General features: G+C 48.9%; 1 protein-coding gene across 1 annotated transcript in view; it reads left to right on the forward strand.

Annotated features, from left to right (window-relative positions):
* Positions 1–17,978, forward strand: part of SIPA1L3 (signal induced proliferation associated 1 like 3) — a 249,937-nt gene that overhangs the window by 127,681 nt on the left and 104,278 nt on the right. The window contains exon 3 of the mRNA XM_054710125.1: positions 14,273–16,076. Coding sequence (XP_054566100.1) covers positions 14,570–16,076 — 1,507 coding nt within the window. The 5' untranslated portion in view covers positions 14,273–14,569. The remainder of the gene's footprint in view (positions 1–14,272; positions 16,077–17,978) is intronic.

Below are 17,978 nucleotides of genomic sequence, written 5' to 3' on the forward strand. Positions count from 1 at the left end.
TCACCACCTCTACCTTTCAGGCCTTTGCCACTGTCCCCATTGATTGAACTTAACCAGGAATCCTGGGAAATGTAGTTCCCTGTGGGTCAGGGCAGCACAGGAGGAAGACAGAAACTTAGGCAGCCAGCCAAGACAGTGGTACCACTCTTATCAGGAAGCTTCCCCTTCCTCCTAGCAGACTTCTCAGCTGGAAAAATGTGTATCTGGCTTTTTTAGCCCAATATTGGCAGGTGGAGGCAAATAGAAAGGAGCAGAATGTCACAAGAGTGTTTGCTCTGGCTTAAGAAGTAAGCTTTGCCTTCCACTCAAGCCTGGCCCCAGGCATCTCTCTTCGTGCCATGGACATTTGTACATTTATTCATGCAATAAGTATGAACTTCTAGAGTCAGTCTGCAAGATTTGAACCCAGGTTTGCCATTTACGAGCAGTGTGACCTTGGGCAAGTTACTTCATTCTGTGCCTTACTTTCCTCATGTGTAAAATGGGGTGATAATAGTACCTTTCTCAAAAGATTGCTGTGTGGATCAAGTGAGTTAATACACCTAAAGTGCTCAGAAACAGTGCCTGGGCATATAATGTGTTAGACAGTGTGATTTCATTCTCCCATTCATCGGATGTACTTGAGCATCTCTTGGAGGTGCCAGCACTCCTGTGGAGGCAGGTGAGTAGGTGGGCTGCCTGCCCACAGGAACTGGTAGTGGTGGAGTGGGGATGGCCAGGTAGATGCATGTATGTGAATGCCAGGTAGACAGCCTTTCACACATTCAGCAGGAAGGGTCCCAAGGGCTTCCCAGAGGTGCCATGCCAGATGGAGGTAGGGAAATCAGGGAAGGTCTCACCCAGGAGGTGGCTTGGGAAGTAGGCCTAAGGAAGGGGAAGGAGTAGTGTGCAAAGAGCATGGCAGGCGCCCTGGTCAGTAGCTCAGTTGGTCAGAGTATCGTCCCATATGCCAAGGTTGTGGGTTCAATCCCTGGTGAGGACACATACAAAAATCAACCAATGGCCCTGGCTGGTTTGGCTCAGTGGGTAGAGCGTCGGCCTGCGGACTGAAGGGTCCCGAGTTCGATTCCAGTCAAGGGCACATGCTTGGGTTGTGAGCTTGGTCCCCAGTAGGGGGCGTGCAGGAGGCAGCCGATCAATGATTCTCTCTCATCATTGATGTTTCTATCTCTCTCCCTCTCCTTTCCTCTCTGAAATAAAAAAAAAAAAAAAAAAAAATCAACCAATGAATGCATGAATAAGTGAAACAACAAATTCTCTCCTCTCCCTCCCTCTTTCCCTCCCTCCTCCTCCCTTTCTCTAAAATCAATAAATAAATCTAAAAAAAAAAAAAAAAAAAAAAAAAAAGAACAAAGAGCATGGCAGTTACTACAGGCAGAGCACAAGACCACGGCCAAGGCGGGAGGCAGATCTGGTTACTGAACATTTGGGAATTAGTTGGGAATCCTGGGGGGTGTTTGACCTGTGAGTTATAGCTAGTTTGTGAAGAGAAAACACCTTTGAATCCAAGGGTTGTTGTTTTTTTGTTTTTGTTTTTTAAAATATATTTTTATTGATTTCAGAGAGGAAAGGAGAGGGTGAGAGAGATAAAAACATCACTGATCAGCTGCCTCCTGCATGCCCTATGCCAGGGATCAAGCCCGCAACCCAGGCATGTGCCCTGACCAGGAATCAAACTATGACCTCCTGGTTCATAGGTCAGTGCTCAACCACTGAGCAACACCATCCAGGCTGAATCCAAGTGGTTGTTTGTTGTTGTTGTTTTTTTAAAAAAGATCATCCTTTTGGTCATGCAGAGAGATCTTTGGAAGAGGAGATCGCAGCCTCCGTGGTGGTCATAATGGATCCAATAGTTGGGCACTTACTGGATGGACATCATGCCCTATGCTTTATGTTTCTTCCTCATTGAACCCTCGTAGCCTCCTGTGAAGCCATTGGTGGTGGTCCCGTTTTCCAGAAGAGTCATTTGACCTTCCCAGGCATTGTCATTACTCCTTCAGGGGGAGGTGCCGACCACCTGCCAAGAGCCCTGTGCTGTTCTAGGTCGTTTAGAATGGGCAGCAAAAGAGTCGACATTTTGTGGAGTTCATGCTTCTGCTGTGGGGGATGGACAAGCCAACTTCTAATTGGAGAAGTGAATAGAAGCCAAGGTTTCTCCAAAACCAGAACTCTTAACTAAGGCTCAAGGTGCTGTTTTGAAGTAGTTAGGAACACAGGCTCACATTCCAGCTTTATCTCTTCCTGGCTCTATGTGACTGCAGGCAAGTGACCCCCTCTCTCAGAGCTTCAGTTTCCTTATCTTTAAATGAAAATCTGGGTAGTACCTCTTGTTAGTTAAGATTGTACTCTACTCCTAGTAACAGAAAACCAGTAAACAGTAAACAGTGGCTTAAAAAAGACAACAGTTTCTCTTTTGCGTGTAGGAAGGAAAGGGTGTGTAGGAGAGTGGGTTCCTTCTGACTCCTTGCCCTGCCATCCTCAGCATATGGTTTTCCAACCTCAGGATCACAAGATGACTGCCACATCTACATTTCTAGGAGAAGGGTGGAAGGGACTGAGGCCGAGAGAGAGAGAGAGAGAGAGAAGAGAAACAGAGAAACATTGATGTGAGAGAGACACACTGATTGGTTGCCTCTCACAAGCACCCTGACATGGTGGGGCCAGGGATTGAGCCTGCAACCAAGGCAGGTGCCCTTGACCTGAATCCAACCCGGGACCCTTCAGTCTGAGGGCCGATGTTCTATCCACTGAGCCAAACCGGCTAGGGCAATGTCTTCTTATTGGAAAGTGTAGCTTTACCAGGAGGCCCCTTCGCACACACACCCCCCAGCCAACATTCACTTAATCTCTCATTGACCAGAATGGGACACATAATTATCATAGCTGCAAGGGATCCTGGGAAAGCACGCTTTTTGGTTGAGCGTCCTCTCCCCAAACAGACTTGGACCTCTTTTGAGGAAGAAAAGAAGAGCAGTTGGAGTCTGTGTGGCCTCAAATATGAAGCATTCAGCCTGGTATCCAGTACGGTAGCAGCCCGCAGAGAAAGGTCATAGTGTTCTCAGATTGAGAGGCAAAGTTCTCCTTGTCAAGGACTGCCACCAGTTTGTGTGTAGTTTCCTTATCTGCCCATTGGGAGTGATGTTCCTTGCCTTCGGGTATCCTGAGGAGCATTTGTGAGTCTGTGAAACTGAATGGGAAGGACTCTGAGATACCTCCCACCCTGAAGGAAGCTGGGGCTGGCTTTTGTTTGGAAAATTGCCACATTTTCTTAAAGTTGAATCCATCCCTACCAACTGACCTTCCACCCAAACATACTGTCCTGAAATAGCTCATTTATTCATCTCTGTTCCCCTGTAGTGAGAGAACAGGAGTAGTGACCTGAATCTCCGTGACCAGGTCTGGCACAGCACCATGGCCACCTGGTACTCAGTGGGGACTGAATTCTTTTAGGCTCCTCCTCAAACCTCTGCATCAGCACCATTCCTGCCCCCATGTGGACAGCTACTACAGCTTCCAATGGGACCATCTGCCTCTCATTGTGTTCATTATCCACGTGGCAGCCAGATCACGCACTGTCCTCCTGTACCTGCAGTGAAAGTCAGCTCCAGAATCCTAAACACTCAGGGTCTTTGCACCTGCTGTTCATTTGTCCTCCTCACTTACCATCACCCCTTTCCTTGGCCACCTCTGCATTCTTCAGGGTTTAGCTTAGACACTGTCCCTTCGTGAAGCCTTCCTTGACTACCCACTCTGCAGCACCCTGCTCCTTCCCTTTGTCGATCCTTCCCTCCTGCTTTATATTGACATGTACTTGGTCAGTGCACTCAGTTCATGTGTGTCTCCCCCTCTAGCCAGAGTGCACAGAGGGCTCTTCTTCATTCACTGCTTTACTACATAGTAAGACCCCAGGAAATGTTCATCTGCTGCATGAAAATCAGTTAAGTAAATGAAGACTTACTGTTTTTTCCCGATTTTGAAAACACGTGCATTTTAAAGGTAATTAGAATAAATATAAGAAGGTATAAAGAACACATTTCCAAAAATGACTGGTAGTCCCAGCACCAAGAGATAATCTCAGATAACCTTTTAGCATAATTTTTCTAGTCTTTTTTCTGTGACTGCATCTGCGTGTATATAAATGTTTAACATCATAGGACGTGCAGTAATTTCTTTAGCCATTATCCTATTTTTGGACATTGAGGTTGATTTTTGTGTGTGTGTGCTTTATAACCAATGCCATGGATTTATTTATTTTTTATTCATCTGTGTGATTTATTTGGGATCAATTCCCAGAAGTAATATCACTGGTTCAGAGGATAAGAACATTTTAGAAAGCTACTGCCAGATTTCCTTTAGAAAGGTTCCAACTGTGAACATTAAACAAAACAAAGCAAAAAGTTTATGGTCTGGGAGTGAGTGGCTGACTTCCTAGTGTCCTGGGCCCCCTGAGAGCCATTGCCCTACTTCATCTCCTGAGGACCCAGTGCCCACTTCGGCCTGTCTTCCTCTGCCTTGGCCCTGGCCTGGGTACTCATCCTGCATGCAGTCCTGGGGCTGGATGTTTGATTACAGTCTTGTGCAAATAGAACGGCAGGCCCTCGCCATCTGTCAGCCAGTCCATGGGCCCAAGAAGAGGCTTTGCACCCAGTCGAGGGTCAAAACTGAAGCCTCTGGTGTCACTGCAGGGACATGGCCAGGATGCACTCCTAACAGCATCTGGCCCCACAGCCCCTGTGCCCTGAAGCCCTCCTGAACTTTCAGGTGTGTGTGGATCCCTTCCCCTCAGTCCCCAGCTGTCATGTGGTGAGTTGTCCAAAACTGCTGCTGTGTTTAGCTTTGCTCTCCTTCCTTCCCCCTGGCCAGGAGGAAGTGCACATTCCCCCAGCCTGCCCAGGATGTTTGTGTGCAAACAGATGAAGTGGCCCTACCCTTCTGGGAAGTGGATACCTTTTCTAGGAGAAAAAGTGAATTTTGAGCCAGGGGAGCAAGAGTGACTGGTATGTGTGTGTTTACATACACTGCACACAAAGTCTTGAAACTAATCTTTAGGTCTTCAGAGAGGGTCTTTAAATATAAAACAGCTATGACTTTTAAAAAATATTTATTTTTATTGATTTCAGAGAGAAAGGGAGAGGGAGAGAGAGAGAGAGAGAATGAGAGAGAATCATTGATCTGATGTCTCCTGCACGCCCTGTACTGGTGATCGAGCCTGCAACCCTGGCCTGGGCTCTGACCAGGTATCGAACATGGGACCCTTCTGTCTGCAGACCAGCGCTCTATCCATTGAGCCAAACCAGCTAGGGCAAGACTTTTAAACATACATATCTTTTTCATAAAATTGTATATGTAATACAGCAGTACAGTCTTTAAAAAGGATTCATGCAATGCAAAAGACTTTAAAACTTTGTTATTGTGAAATGTAACAAAGGCTCTGAGAAGTGCGTAAAATGTAAATAGACAGTTCAGCAAGCACTCATGTCAACCTGAGATCAGCAAGGAGATCCTGCCAGCATCCCAGAAGCTTCTCCCGCCCCCAGGAGGCTCTGCTTCTCAGACTTCCATGGTCACCATTTCTTGCTTTTTGAAAGTTTGCCTCACCCATGTGAACAACTCTGAATACCATGGTTCCGTTTCACCTATTTTTGAACTTTCTATATACGAATCATAACTCTACATGTTGTTCTGTGTCTGGCTTTTTGGCTCAGAGTCATGTCTGAGAGTCACATCCTGGTTTTGATGTCGGCACATTTCTGGTACTAAAGCTCATTTTAACTGATACGCAGACAAGCTTTATGAATTTTCATATTTGTGCATTTTGTTTAATGAGTATTAGGAAAAATATGATTCCAGTGCAAGTATCATTAAGTCTTTAATGAGTCAGTTGGTAGAAAGGACCCTCTTGAATCAAAAATAGTACAGGTGGTCTGTGATTGTGCCAAAGTGGAGACAAGTGACTGGGAAGTTTGGGAGCTTCAGGGTTGAGGACAGGAGGATCACACGCATGCATACACTGCCACTCCCCCCTCCCTGGGGTGACCACTTGCAGCTGGAGGTCAGCCTTCCAGGTCTTCTGTTCTGCACTTGACATATGTAGATATAGATACTAGTAGATATAAAATAATTTGGAGTGTGGGGGACTATTTTTAAGTACTAATTTTTTTTATTGTAAAGAGAGAGTATGCCATTCTTCCTCATTACTTCTTGGGGTTTCTGAGCTATTTGATTAAAGGAGCCAATTTCCTTATAAGATTCCACTACAGGGTGGAGTGAGACTGGCAGTGGTGACTCCTTCCTGGAATACGAGAAATTAGGGGCCTGAATAATGCCACACATGCCAGTGATTCTTTTATTTAACAGATGGTTTGGTATCGGCCTCCCCATTTTATTTTATTATGTCAGTAATCTTGGCAATTCCCTAGCGTCTCTCCCTTTCGGCACATGTTGGGAACTTGGAATCTGGAAAGGAGTTAACAGGGGGACCAGGCAGAGGCTTGGGACATCCTCAGTACTGAGTTAACATAGGATTGTGACTCAGGAGCCACAGATGTGCAGGGCTGTGGCCCTCTGTGCGTGCACATGTGTGAGAGAGACACACAAACAGTGGGACATGGAGAGACTGCAATAGGGACCCAGGCAGCAGAGACACAAACATGGCACAGAGATGCAGAGAGATGGGGTAGAGATGTAGATAGAAAGGGACAGGGACACAGAAACATGAGACTCTTTGGCTGTTTGGCTTGCTGATTAGTTGGTTGGTTAACGGGGTGGGTGGTTAGTTGGTTATCTGCTTGACAGGCTAGTTGATTATCTGGCCAGTTGGCCGATTGGTTGCCTGGTTGGTTTTAGTTTTTCTTTTCATTTTAAAGGACTCAAAATACTTATGGAGGACTCACCCTGATCACAGTGCTGTTTGGAATCTGGGAATAAAGCAGTGAACAGTTGCTGCAGGCATTTGGTTGTCTCCCCACAGCTCCCCACTGTGAGTGTAGCTGCTTTGTCGTCATTATTGTTTTTAAATGAAGATGTATGAGGATTATCTCATGCTCCTCCAGCAGTCAGAGGAGGTGGCACTGCTCTCTTTCTGGTACGCGTTGGGGCCCGGATTTGATCCTAGGCCATCTGACTCCAGAGTGTGACCCTGATTTCCGCCTTAAAATCACTCAGAGGTGGAGGGCAGGCATTTATTGAGCCACTGTGTTCACAGCTCTGTCCCTGGGTTTTAGAGATGAAAGTGGTTATGATGACCTTAGAGTCACCCACCTGGCTTTGAACCCAACCTCTGCCTTTTCCCTCCCGGGGCGGTCTTGAACAGGTAACTTGCCACTCTGAGCCCCAGTGCTCCCTTCTGTGGGGAGAACTGTAGGACCCCCTGCCTAGGGATGCTGCATGGGTTGAGTAGGGCCAGGTGTGAGGCCAGTGTCACATGTAGCTTAGGGAACTTGCCCAGTGGAGCAGACCTGGTCTCCTGACTTCATATGTACCCGTTTTTGTTCTTATATGGAATGAGTGGTCACAGGGCAGACTCTGGGGTCAGCCAGACCCAGGTCCAGAGGTCAGCTCCTCCTCTCATTCTCTTTGTGACTTTGGGCAAGTAATGTCCCCTCTCAGAACCTTGGTTTCCCAATTTTGTGTGGTAAGTGCTCTGCACGGGGCCTGGCTCTTGGCAGCCCTGAATCAGGAGACTGGGTGATTACTGATGGCAGCTGGGCAACACCCAGGATAACACAGCCCAGCTGTGTATGTCCAGCTCCCTCACTCCCCTCCCACCACAAGGAGCCTTCCTTTCCACAGGGTTCCTGGTGGGCTTCACACACCTGCACCCCACTTCACCCCACTCCAAAGCTGTTCTCAGGTGAAAACAAGCAGAGCCAGAGATGCTCCTGGCTGGCTCCCTCAGAGCAGGATGGAAAGAGCAGAGCATGAACAGATGCTCTTTGACGAGGATTCCCTGGTTCTATTTAATCAGTATTGTCAAATATTGATTTAATCTCCGGGCCCAACAGATGTGATCATAGCAGGTTTCAGTGGCAGTTAGCCAGGATTAGTTCGCAAGTCAGGCTCCATGTTGGCAAACCATCTTCTAAAGGTGTGTTGGCCTGGCCACAGGCGTGAGCCCTGTGGGGAAACGTGTAAATATTTAACCACCAGTCCAACCTGGGCGGCAGCAGCCATGAGAACAGACACAAGGTTGCCTCACACAGTGATTGGGAGCACTCGGGGTTCCAGGCAGCGGCATCTACCAAAATGTTTCAGTATTGAAATAAATGGCATGGCCACACAGTGCGTATGGCTTGGCACTGGGCTGGCTAGAACCAGTGAGATCCCCTGGAATGTCAGGCCTCCTGGAGCAATGGTTGTGACTTCCCCAGAGGCCCTCATTTGGCCTTTCAGGCCCCTCGCCCGGCTGTCACATCATCCCCACTGCACAAGCGTGGCTGCACTCCTGCAGCTCCTGGGTGGGCCCATTCTTCAGGAAACATCCTTTCGTAATTTTGTATTTCAAAGTCTCATTTGAAATGAGTGGGACTGCACCCAGAATTAGAACAGGAAGCTCTCAATTCACATGTGCTTCGGGGGAGGTAGCAACACCATAGTCTAACACACCCAACCCCACAGGGCCTTGGAGGGGACACCTCCCCATGGCCCTGGCTCTGGGCTACCAGGATAAGCCCCCGTCACTGGGACTGGATCACATTTCTATGAAGGAGAAACACCTTCAGCAGATCAGGGCAGCCCTGGATACAGAAGGCTACCTGGGAAGGAGGCCTTGGCTCCCCGCAGTGCCCTCCCTCTCCCTCTCCCTCTTCCCAGGGACAGATACACCTGGACACCAAGCAAGCTTTATTTGCCCTCAGGTCACAGACCCCTACTGTGTCAGTGCTTCCTGGTCCATCCATCCATGTATTCACCAGCTATTTATTCCGGCTTTCTATTTGTCAGGTCTGTGCTGGGGATGCAGGCAGTGATTAAGACCCTCACTTCAGTGCCTCACACACTTACATATAGCAAACAATTAATTACATGGTAAACTACTTATATATATATTGATGCAGGTACCCCAAAGAGAAAAGCAGAGTGCTCTGAGAGCTCAGGTTGGTGAGAGGGGATAGTCATGTGGAGAAAGTGTCCCCATTTGTCCTGAGTCTTGAATTACCTAGGTAAGGGAAGGGGCAGAAGGAATGGCATGTACAGTGGCCCTGAAGCAGCAGGGAGGCTATGGTATTGTCAGTCAGTGAGCAGTCAAGGCAGCTCAGACCAGCGTGGTTGTGGGAGAGAGCAGGATATGGGTGGTGAATTGGATATGTGGAGCGAGGGGAAGGAAGTATGAAAGAGGACATTGATGTTTCCACTTTGAGCCCTTGGATGTGGCCATCCCCAGGGATAAGTCCTCATGGCCCAAGGGCACTCAGGACAGTCACAGATTCTGGCTTTCTCAGAGTTGCTAACAAGTGACCACATTCTGGCCAATGAAACATAAAAGAAAGTCTGTTGAGCCGAAACTGGTTTGGCTCGGTGGATAGAGCGTCGGCCTGAGGACTGAAGGGTCCCAGGTTCGATTCCGGTCAAGGGCATGTACCTTGGTTGCGGGCACATCCCCTGTGGGGGGTGTGCGGGAGGCGGCTGATCGATGTTTCTCTCTTATTGATGTTTCTGGCTCTCTGTCCCTCTCCCTTCCTCTCTGTAAAAAATAAAAAATTTTTTTTAAAAAGGAAGTTTGTTGAGGTAGGGGAGATGCTCTGGCAGATTCTCCTTCCTGATTGGGTCAGATAGGTAGAAAGAACACTCTTATATTAACTCTTTCTTTCCTCCTTGCCCATGGTTCAGTGAGAAGCTTAGCTATGGCCGCCAGCTGCAACCACGAGGCCACAAGTCAATGTTGAGAACCAGCAACACACTGAGCGAGGCGGGCGGGAGAGAAAGAGAAAGTGCCTGACATCATCCACTGTACCAAGCATGGAACTGTCATATCTACTTCCTTGTTACATGAGATAATGAAATGTTCTTGTCACCTGAACCATTGTTGGATGATATACTCCTACTTTCAGCCAAATGCATCCCCTGTGACTGTCCCACTGCTGCTGACTTCTCATTGTGCTGCTGTGTTGGCCCCATTTTTCCCCCTGTCTACCATTCCCAGCTTCCTTCCTTGCACACCATGCCATGTATTAATCAAGGTCCTCAGATGGCAACAGCAGAAGCCACATTGGCGATCTTGGCTTATAGAATTAACAGGGCCAGAGGAACAACACAGAAAATGGGCAGGAGCCCAGGAACACTGGAGGGAGGGAACCAAGGGTCCCCAGCAAAAGCCATGCCACAGGAAAAGCCAGGTCCACCATCCCCCACCATTATAGGACACTCCCCAGCTTCCATGCTCTTCTGAACCTTGCTCAGATTAAGCAGAGAACATTGGCTTGCTGGCTAAGCCGGGGTCCTGTGCTTACCCCTGGCTGTGGTATAATTGTGGGGAGGGGATGGAGCTCTTGCCCAAGATACATGAAGAAGTGATTAATAGTAGCAGTAACTGTGGGTTAGGTGGCATTATCCCCATTTATAGATTAAAATTGAGTCACAGTTTCAGTAACCAGGCCATGGCACACCATGTTCTAAACCAAGGCTGTATGTCTCATAATGGAGGTCCCCATAGGAAAATCAGGGTGCTTTTAGGAAGGTGACACTCAACAGTGAACAGCTGGAAATGTCCCAATGTGCACTAGTTCTTGAATCCCAGAGGGGCTGTGGGTATCACTCAGCCTCAGAATGTCACAGGGACACTCGGCTGCACCTACTCGGAGAGCAGATTTGTGCAGAGACCAGGGCCTTGAGAACATCTGTGTGTTTTCGCAGAAGGGAACAAAACGGATTGGGGTTTTCCAACTGAGCTGAAAAAAAAAAATGCCATCAGCAAAGCCCATCTGTCAGAAGGTGCTTGTGTAAACAACTCCGGGTCACATCTCAGTGACCGGTTTTCCCAACTAGACCAAATGTGGCTTCAAAGGACTAGTTCTTTGCACTCTGCCAACCTGGCCCAAGGGTGCAGCTGCCCTGCTTAGTGCAAGCAGTGCCCTTGACTGGCCAGACACCTGAGCCTGGCCTGGGACCCCACGCCCAGTAGGGTGTGGGCATCATGACCTCAGCTCTGGCAGATGTCAAAAACCCTAGAGGTCTCAAACCAGCAGCCCCTGCCCAGATCTGGCCCACATACTTATTTTGTTTACCCTCATTGTGGTTTTTGCTGGTGATGCTTTTAAGAAGTATTTATTTAGTGGCTAGAAATACGTGCAAATAATTGGTAAAATGTAGCCAGTATAGCTCCTTCCCTCCCCCCACCCCCCAGTTCAAAACAGATCCTGGGGGATACACAGGGTCTCGTGGAGTGGGGGGCTGGGAATAATAAGAAGAACTGAGTGTGTTCATAAGTACTCAGGAGAAAAATGAAGTGGGGCGGGGGTAGGAGATGGGCAGGACACCCAGCTCCCCTCCCCAGAGGCAGCCACTACTAGTAATTTCATATTGGGAGATATTGCATACAATTCTAGATTTCCGGTTTCTCTTAAAAAATCTGAAGGTCTGGCATCTACATCATACAAGGCTTGGTTGCTAGAGCTGAGGAGGCCCACCTGCCTCTTTAGAAGACACCTCTGCTGTCCAGGTCACCATAGCTTCACCTGGCCTCACTCCTGCCTCCCTTAACCAACCCAACCCTGGGGGCTTTCCACTTTCCTCCCCTGTTCTCTGCCCCATCTCCTGCATGCCTCCCTGCAGTACCCTTAGGAATGCTCCATGGGAACCAGGTTCTCACTTTCTCAGAGGATACAGGCTCACCCCAGTTTTTCTCCATGAATCTGCTTCATGCTTTCCCCTTTCTGTCAAGTCACACATGTACACATACACTCACAACAGGAGGCCTTGCAGTTCTTCACTTGGAGAGAGGATACTAACACTCGCTGACCAGAGTGGCCATGTCTGGCTCCAAATTCCAAAGGAAAGAAAACTTACTGGTCACCTTGAACCAGATACCCAGCCCAACCTAGACTCCGCTGCTCTGAGCAAATCAGGCAACCAACAGATTCTGCCACAGACCATGACTCACTTTCCCTTTCTTCTGCAGCAGAGGGTTTCATCTTCCAGAAGTTCAAGGTAGAGATGAAGGGAGATGATCCTGCAGAGTACTTCAGGTTGCCGTGCAGAAGCACAAATTCGCTTCCCCAGTGGTCTACAATTTGGGGTACACTTGAATGTCAAGTTAGAAGCTGTCTGTTCACTCATTCATACAATGAATAGTCCTGGACACTGTTCTAGGGACTGGGAATACATGGGTGACCAACACAGACACCCCTGCCATTCTGGAACTGATAATGTGTGGTGAAAAGAGTCCGTAAAAAGATAATGAACAAAAATAATTTCAATTGGTGCAAAAACAAAGCAGAGGAGGCTGGTGACAGAAAGAAAGGCTTTGAGGAGACCAGGCTTTTGTGTCTTCATAGCGTGGTTTGGGAAGCTTTATTGAAGAGCTGGCACCATGGGAGGGAAGCCAGCTTGGTGCAGAACCAAGGAAGGCTACCCAGATGTCCTGATTGGGGTTTTCTATGTCAGAATAATAGAAAAGAAGACCCGTGTGATGGGATCTTGGTTGGGGATGGTGAGTGGCATCAGGGAGACTGGCAGGGGTCAGATCCTATGACATTTGGGGGCCAGCAGAAGGAATTTAAACTTTATTCTAACACAGGAGCCATTGAGGAGATCTCAGAAATAAGAGATTTACCACCTCAGGTTTCTAGAGACATTCCTCCCCCAGTGCTCACAGTAACATCTGCCCTTCTCATTTCCTTTCCAGTGGGGTAGCTAGTCCGGCAGATTGCAGAACAGGCCAACAACAGTCCAGCCTCTGTATACAGCCACCAATAGACAGGACTCAGGGGGCAGCAGAGCGTGTTCCATGAGAAAAGTCATTCAGATCCTGGAAGTGGGAAACTCTGCGCACAAGTGATCCCACAAATAAATAGCATCAAGTAAAGGGGGTGGCATTATAAAGTAGAAGAGACTGAAGAAATATATCTGCCAAAGCCGAATGTGGATCTTGTTTGGATCTTGGTTTGAACAAATCAACCTCAGAGACACCTTTGAGACAATGGGGGAAATGCAGTGCAGATGGAATATTACATGGTATTAAAGACCTCTCGTTAATCTAGATTGGTGTGATGAAGTTATATTTTTAAAAGGCTTATCTACTAGAGATATAAGCTAAACTATTCATATAGGTGAAATGGCCTGCTGTCTGGGATTTACTCTAAAAGAGTCTCTCAAAAATAGTGTAGGAGTGGGTGGATGGATAAAACAGCAATGGCAAGTACAATAGCCCCCCCTTATTCACAGTTTCAGTTATCTGTGGTCAACCACAGTCCAAAAATATTAAATCAAAAATTCCAGAAATAAATTATTCGTAAGTGTTAAATTGTGCACTATTCTGACTACCTCACTTCATCTCATCACATAGGCATTGTTTCATACCATCTCAAGAAGGGTGAGTACAGTAAAATGAGGTATTTTGAGAGAGAGCATATTCACATAACTTTTACTACAGTATATTGTCATAATTGTTTTATTTTTATTATAACTTATTGTTGTTCATCTCAAACTGTGCCTAATTTATAAATTAAACTTGATCATAGTTATATATATGGGAAAAAGCATAATACATAGGGTTCCACTGGTGGTCTTGAAGTATAACTCTCACAGATGAGGGAAGAATCCTGTTTACTAAAAGGGTAATATGCAAATTGACTCTAATGGCAGAACAACCAGAATTACCACTGGACCAGTCACTATGAGGCGCACTGATCACCTTGTGGTCCCTTTCCCCAGCCAGCAGGCTCCGATCACCTGATGGCGAATGGGGAACCCAGGGTAGGTGGTGGGGAACGTGTGCAGCGCCAGGCCAAGGCTCCCTCCCCACTGGTCACCCCACACACAGAGGGCAACCCATGGCGGGGGCGGGGCCAGCTGCAGGCAGCCGGGAAAGATGGCCCTGATTGTAGGCCAGGCCTAGGGACAGTACCCATGCATGAATTTCGTGCACTGGGCCTCTAGTACTATAATAAATGGCTATTGAAATTGGTGGGATGGCTCTTCATAGTCTTCTCTCTGCTTTGGGGTATGTTTGGAAATTTCCATAATAAAAAGATTTTTTAAGTGAGTGAAGCGGTCCAAAAAGGTCACTTTCTAGAAGCAGTAACATCACATCTCACCTTTGCCTTTTCTCCCTTTTCAGCATGGCACCCCTGCAGCCTGCTGGCTCTCGCCCCCATCTGCTGTTTGCTCTGCCCTGCTGAACCACTCAGACTGTAGCTCCGGGACAACACCTGCCTCCTGAGGTTGTCCTGGCTCGGTTTTCCACAGCGATGGTGGAGAATTGGACTCCACAGACTCATAACCTTCCTGTCAGGCTTCAGGAGCCAGCATCCTTCATCCTGGGACTGGCAGCCCTGAACAATGGCTGAGGGCCAGAGGACCCCATAAAGTTACTCCACAGCTTATAGGGGCCAAAGCATTCCAGTGCCTGTGGACTATGACCACTTATCGGCCCATTCCCAATGATGGCATGGACCTGGCCGCCAGCTGTGGGGCTAGGGGAGGCAATGTCCTCCCCGGGCCCCAAACGGGAGACTATGCTCCCATGGGATTCTGGGTCCAGAATGGCAGCATGCCCCAGCCCGTTGGTGAGAGCCCAGCTACTGCCATCACCCGCCCCAGTCCCACCACCCCCACAGTGCCCAAGATGGGTGTGCGTGCAAGAGTGGCTGACTGGCCACCCAAGAGAGAGGCCCTGAGAGAGCAGAACAACCCAAGCCCCTCACAGGACACAGATGGCACAAAGACCACAAAGGTGGCCCGTTCCATGAGGAGCATACAGAATGGAGAGCCCGCCGCCAACACCCCAGCCTCCTCAGGGTCCCGGGCCTTCCACCGACTCTCCAGGAGACGGTCCAAAGATGTGGAATTCCAGGACGGGTGGCCCCGGTCCCCTGGCAGGGCCTTCCTCCCCCTGCGGCATCGCAGCAGCAGTGAGCTCACCCTTAGCGAGTGTGACATGGAGGACATGGGGGAACCTAGGGGGGGCCGGCTCATGGGAGCCTTGCCTCTCTTCCGCGAATATGGGAGCACCTCCTCTATCGATGTGCAGGGCATGCCTGAGCAAAGCTTCTTTGACATTCTCAATGAGTTCCGGAATGAGCAGCCGGAGGCCCAGGGCTCCCAGAACCTCACCGAGCTCCTCCAGGCCCATTCAGGCCCACACCTCCCAGGGAGCGTCAGCGGAGCCAAGGGAGACCTCCGCCACGAGCAGCCCACCAGGGACAACCTTCTCCCGCTACAGCCCGGGAAGGAGAAGGAGAGGGCCCGCAAGAAGCCCGTGCGGGGCCTGGGCAGTGGGGACACAGTGGACTCATCCATCTTCCGGAAGCTGAGGACCAGTAAACCAGAGTGTGACGCTGGCCGGTCCCCGGGGGAAGCAGAGGAAGGGCGGAGCCCCCCAGAGGCCAGCAGGCCATGGGTCTGCCAGAAGAGTTTCGCCCATTTTGATGTGCAGAGCATGCTGTTCGACCTCCACGAGGCAGCCGCCAACAGGGTGTCCTCGGCCCAGAGGCGGAACACCACCACTGGGGCCTCAGCCGCCTCGGCCATGGAATCCCTCACAGTGTCGCGGGCCCATGGCCTCGGGGGCCTGGACCCGGCCTTCACCAGCACGGAGGACTTGAACTACAAGGAGAACCTGGAGCAGGACCTGGGCGATGACAACAGCAATGACCTGCTGCTCAGCTGCCCGCACTTCCGCAATGAGATTGGTGGCGAGTGCGAGCGCAATGTGAGCTTCTCCCGGGCCTCAACCGCCTCCTCGGGCAGGAGCGAGTGCCGCCTGGCCGAGCCCAGCCTCAGCACCTACCGCACCAACGCCAGCATCTCTGTGCTGGAGGTGCCCAAGGAGCAACAGAGGACGCAGAGTCGCCCGCAGCAGTACAGCATCGAGCACGTGGACCTGGGTGCCCGCTACTATCAGGACTACTTCGTGGGCAAAGGTGACTGGGGCAGGCGGGCGGGTGGTGGCTTGTCTCTGAGACTCCCCTGCTCATTCACTCATTGTGTGCTAGGAACTATGTCAGCGCAGAGCTGTGAAGATTTAGTGAGCAAGCATCAGGACACAGGGCTGGCACGCCGAAACCTTGAGCTATGTGAGGCAATAGATAGGCATTCATTTAGCAAATATGTGCCTGGCTCACTGTGTCAGCACTCTCTAGAACCTGGGGATACAGTATTGGCCAGTTAAACACAAAAACCTTGTTTTTAGCACTATAATGTTTTAGGGGTGGGTGAAAGGCAAACAATAAAATTAGATAAATAGCCTGGCCAGTGTGGCAGTGATTGAACATCGACCTATGAACCACGAGGTCACGGTTCAATTTCTGGTCAGGGCACATGCCCGGGTTGTGGGCTCGATCCCCAGTAGGTGGTGTGCAGGAGGCAGCCTATCAATGATTCTTATCATTGATGTTTCTGTCTCTCTCTCCATATCCCTTCCTCTCTCTGAAATCAATAAAAACATTTTTAAAACTAAATAAATAGATAAAATATATAAGGTATCATAGGGTAGGAAGTGCTGTGGAGAAAAGTAAAGCAGCCAAGAGAAAAATAAAGTGTCAGGGTGGGAGGTTACGATTTTCAATAGGGAATGGTTGGGGAGAACCTCCTAATAGGTGCCATTTGAGTATTGAGCTGAAGGAGGAGGGGAGGAAGACTAGGGACAGTGTTTCCAGCACAGGGAACAAGTACAATAGTCCTGAAACACCAAATAGGAAGAAGGCCATTGTTGCTGGGCTGAGTGACTGGGGGGAAGAGAAGGAGCTAAGGCAGAAAGGTGACAGGGGCAGATCATGTGGGACTTTGTGGGCCATAGTGAGAACGCTCACTTTTACCCCAAGTGAGATGGAACTGCAGGAGGGTTCTGAGCAGGGGAGGCCTGATCTGACTATGTTCACAGCCTCCCTCTGGGGGTAGAGAGCCAAGAAGGAGATGATTGACACATCTAGGATAGGGGCAGGGAAGAAACAGGCAGGTTCTGGATCCCCTTTGAAAGTGGAATTATTGATGTTTTGAAGTCATTAACACCAGGGAGAGACAGGCTTCATATATCATTAAATTTATTGGTGCTGGTGGGGCAATTCCACGCGGCAACATAGCTTAGGGCAGAGACCACAAACCCAGGCAGGACACTTACAGAAGTGACGCACACCAAGCAGGGACTACGCAAAGGGCAGCTCCTGCTCAGCTCCAGCTCGTCGTTGTCTTGTAGGGAATGCAGACAAACTCAGGGTTGCCATCCTTTATGATTTTTTTCAAGATTCTCCTAAAATTCAGATTTTTTAAAATGTGGATTCTTCTAATGTTTAAATGATGGTAACTGTATCAATTCACAATTGCTTACAACTACCAATAACAGGCTTACACAGCATAGAAGTTTATTTCTCTCATGAAGAAGTTCAGAGGTCAGCAGCCCAGGGCTGGTATTGTTACCCCTCAGCATTAGTGGAATGCCAATCTGAGTGCATGGTCTCCAGGCCTCAGGTGGTCTCCCGGTCCAAGATGGTTGCTGGAGCTCTAGCCATTTCATGCATGTTTCCAGGCAGAGAAAGAGAGGACAAGATAAGGGCAAAAAGGTAGACCTCCTATCAAGTCAATCCCTTTTAAAGAGTTTTCTCAGAAGCCCATCCAACTATTACTCCTTATTGTCTGCTCCTATCTGCAAGGCAGGCTGGGTAATAGAGATTTTTAGCTAGACATAGTCCCTCTATTTTTCTTCCCTCAAGATTAAAGGGTTTTCCTAAAAAGGAAGAAGGGACAAATGGATAGGCAGCTAATACTTCATAGCAACTAGTTGAAAAAATTTTAAAACAGTGTCCTACTCAAGCATAACCACAAGGCTC

This window comes from Eptesicus fuscus, chromosome 21 (assembly GCF_027574615.1).
Source record: "Eptesicus fuscus isolate TK198812 chromosome 21, DD_ASM_mEF_20220401, whole genome shotgun sequence".
NCBI lineage: Eukaryota > Metazoa > Chordata > Mammalia > Chiroptera > Vespertilionidae > Eptesicus > Eptesicus fuscus.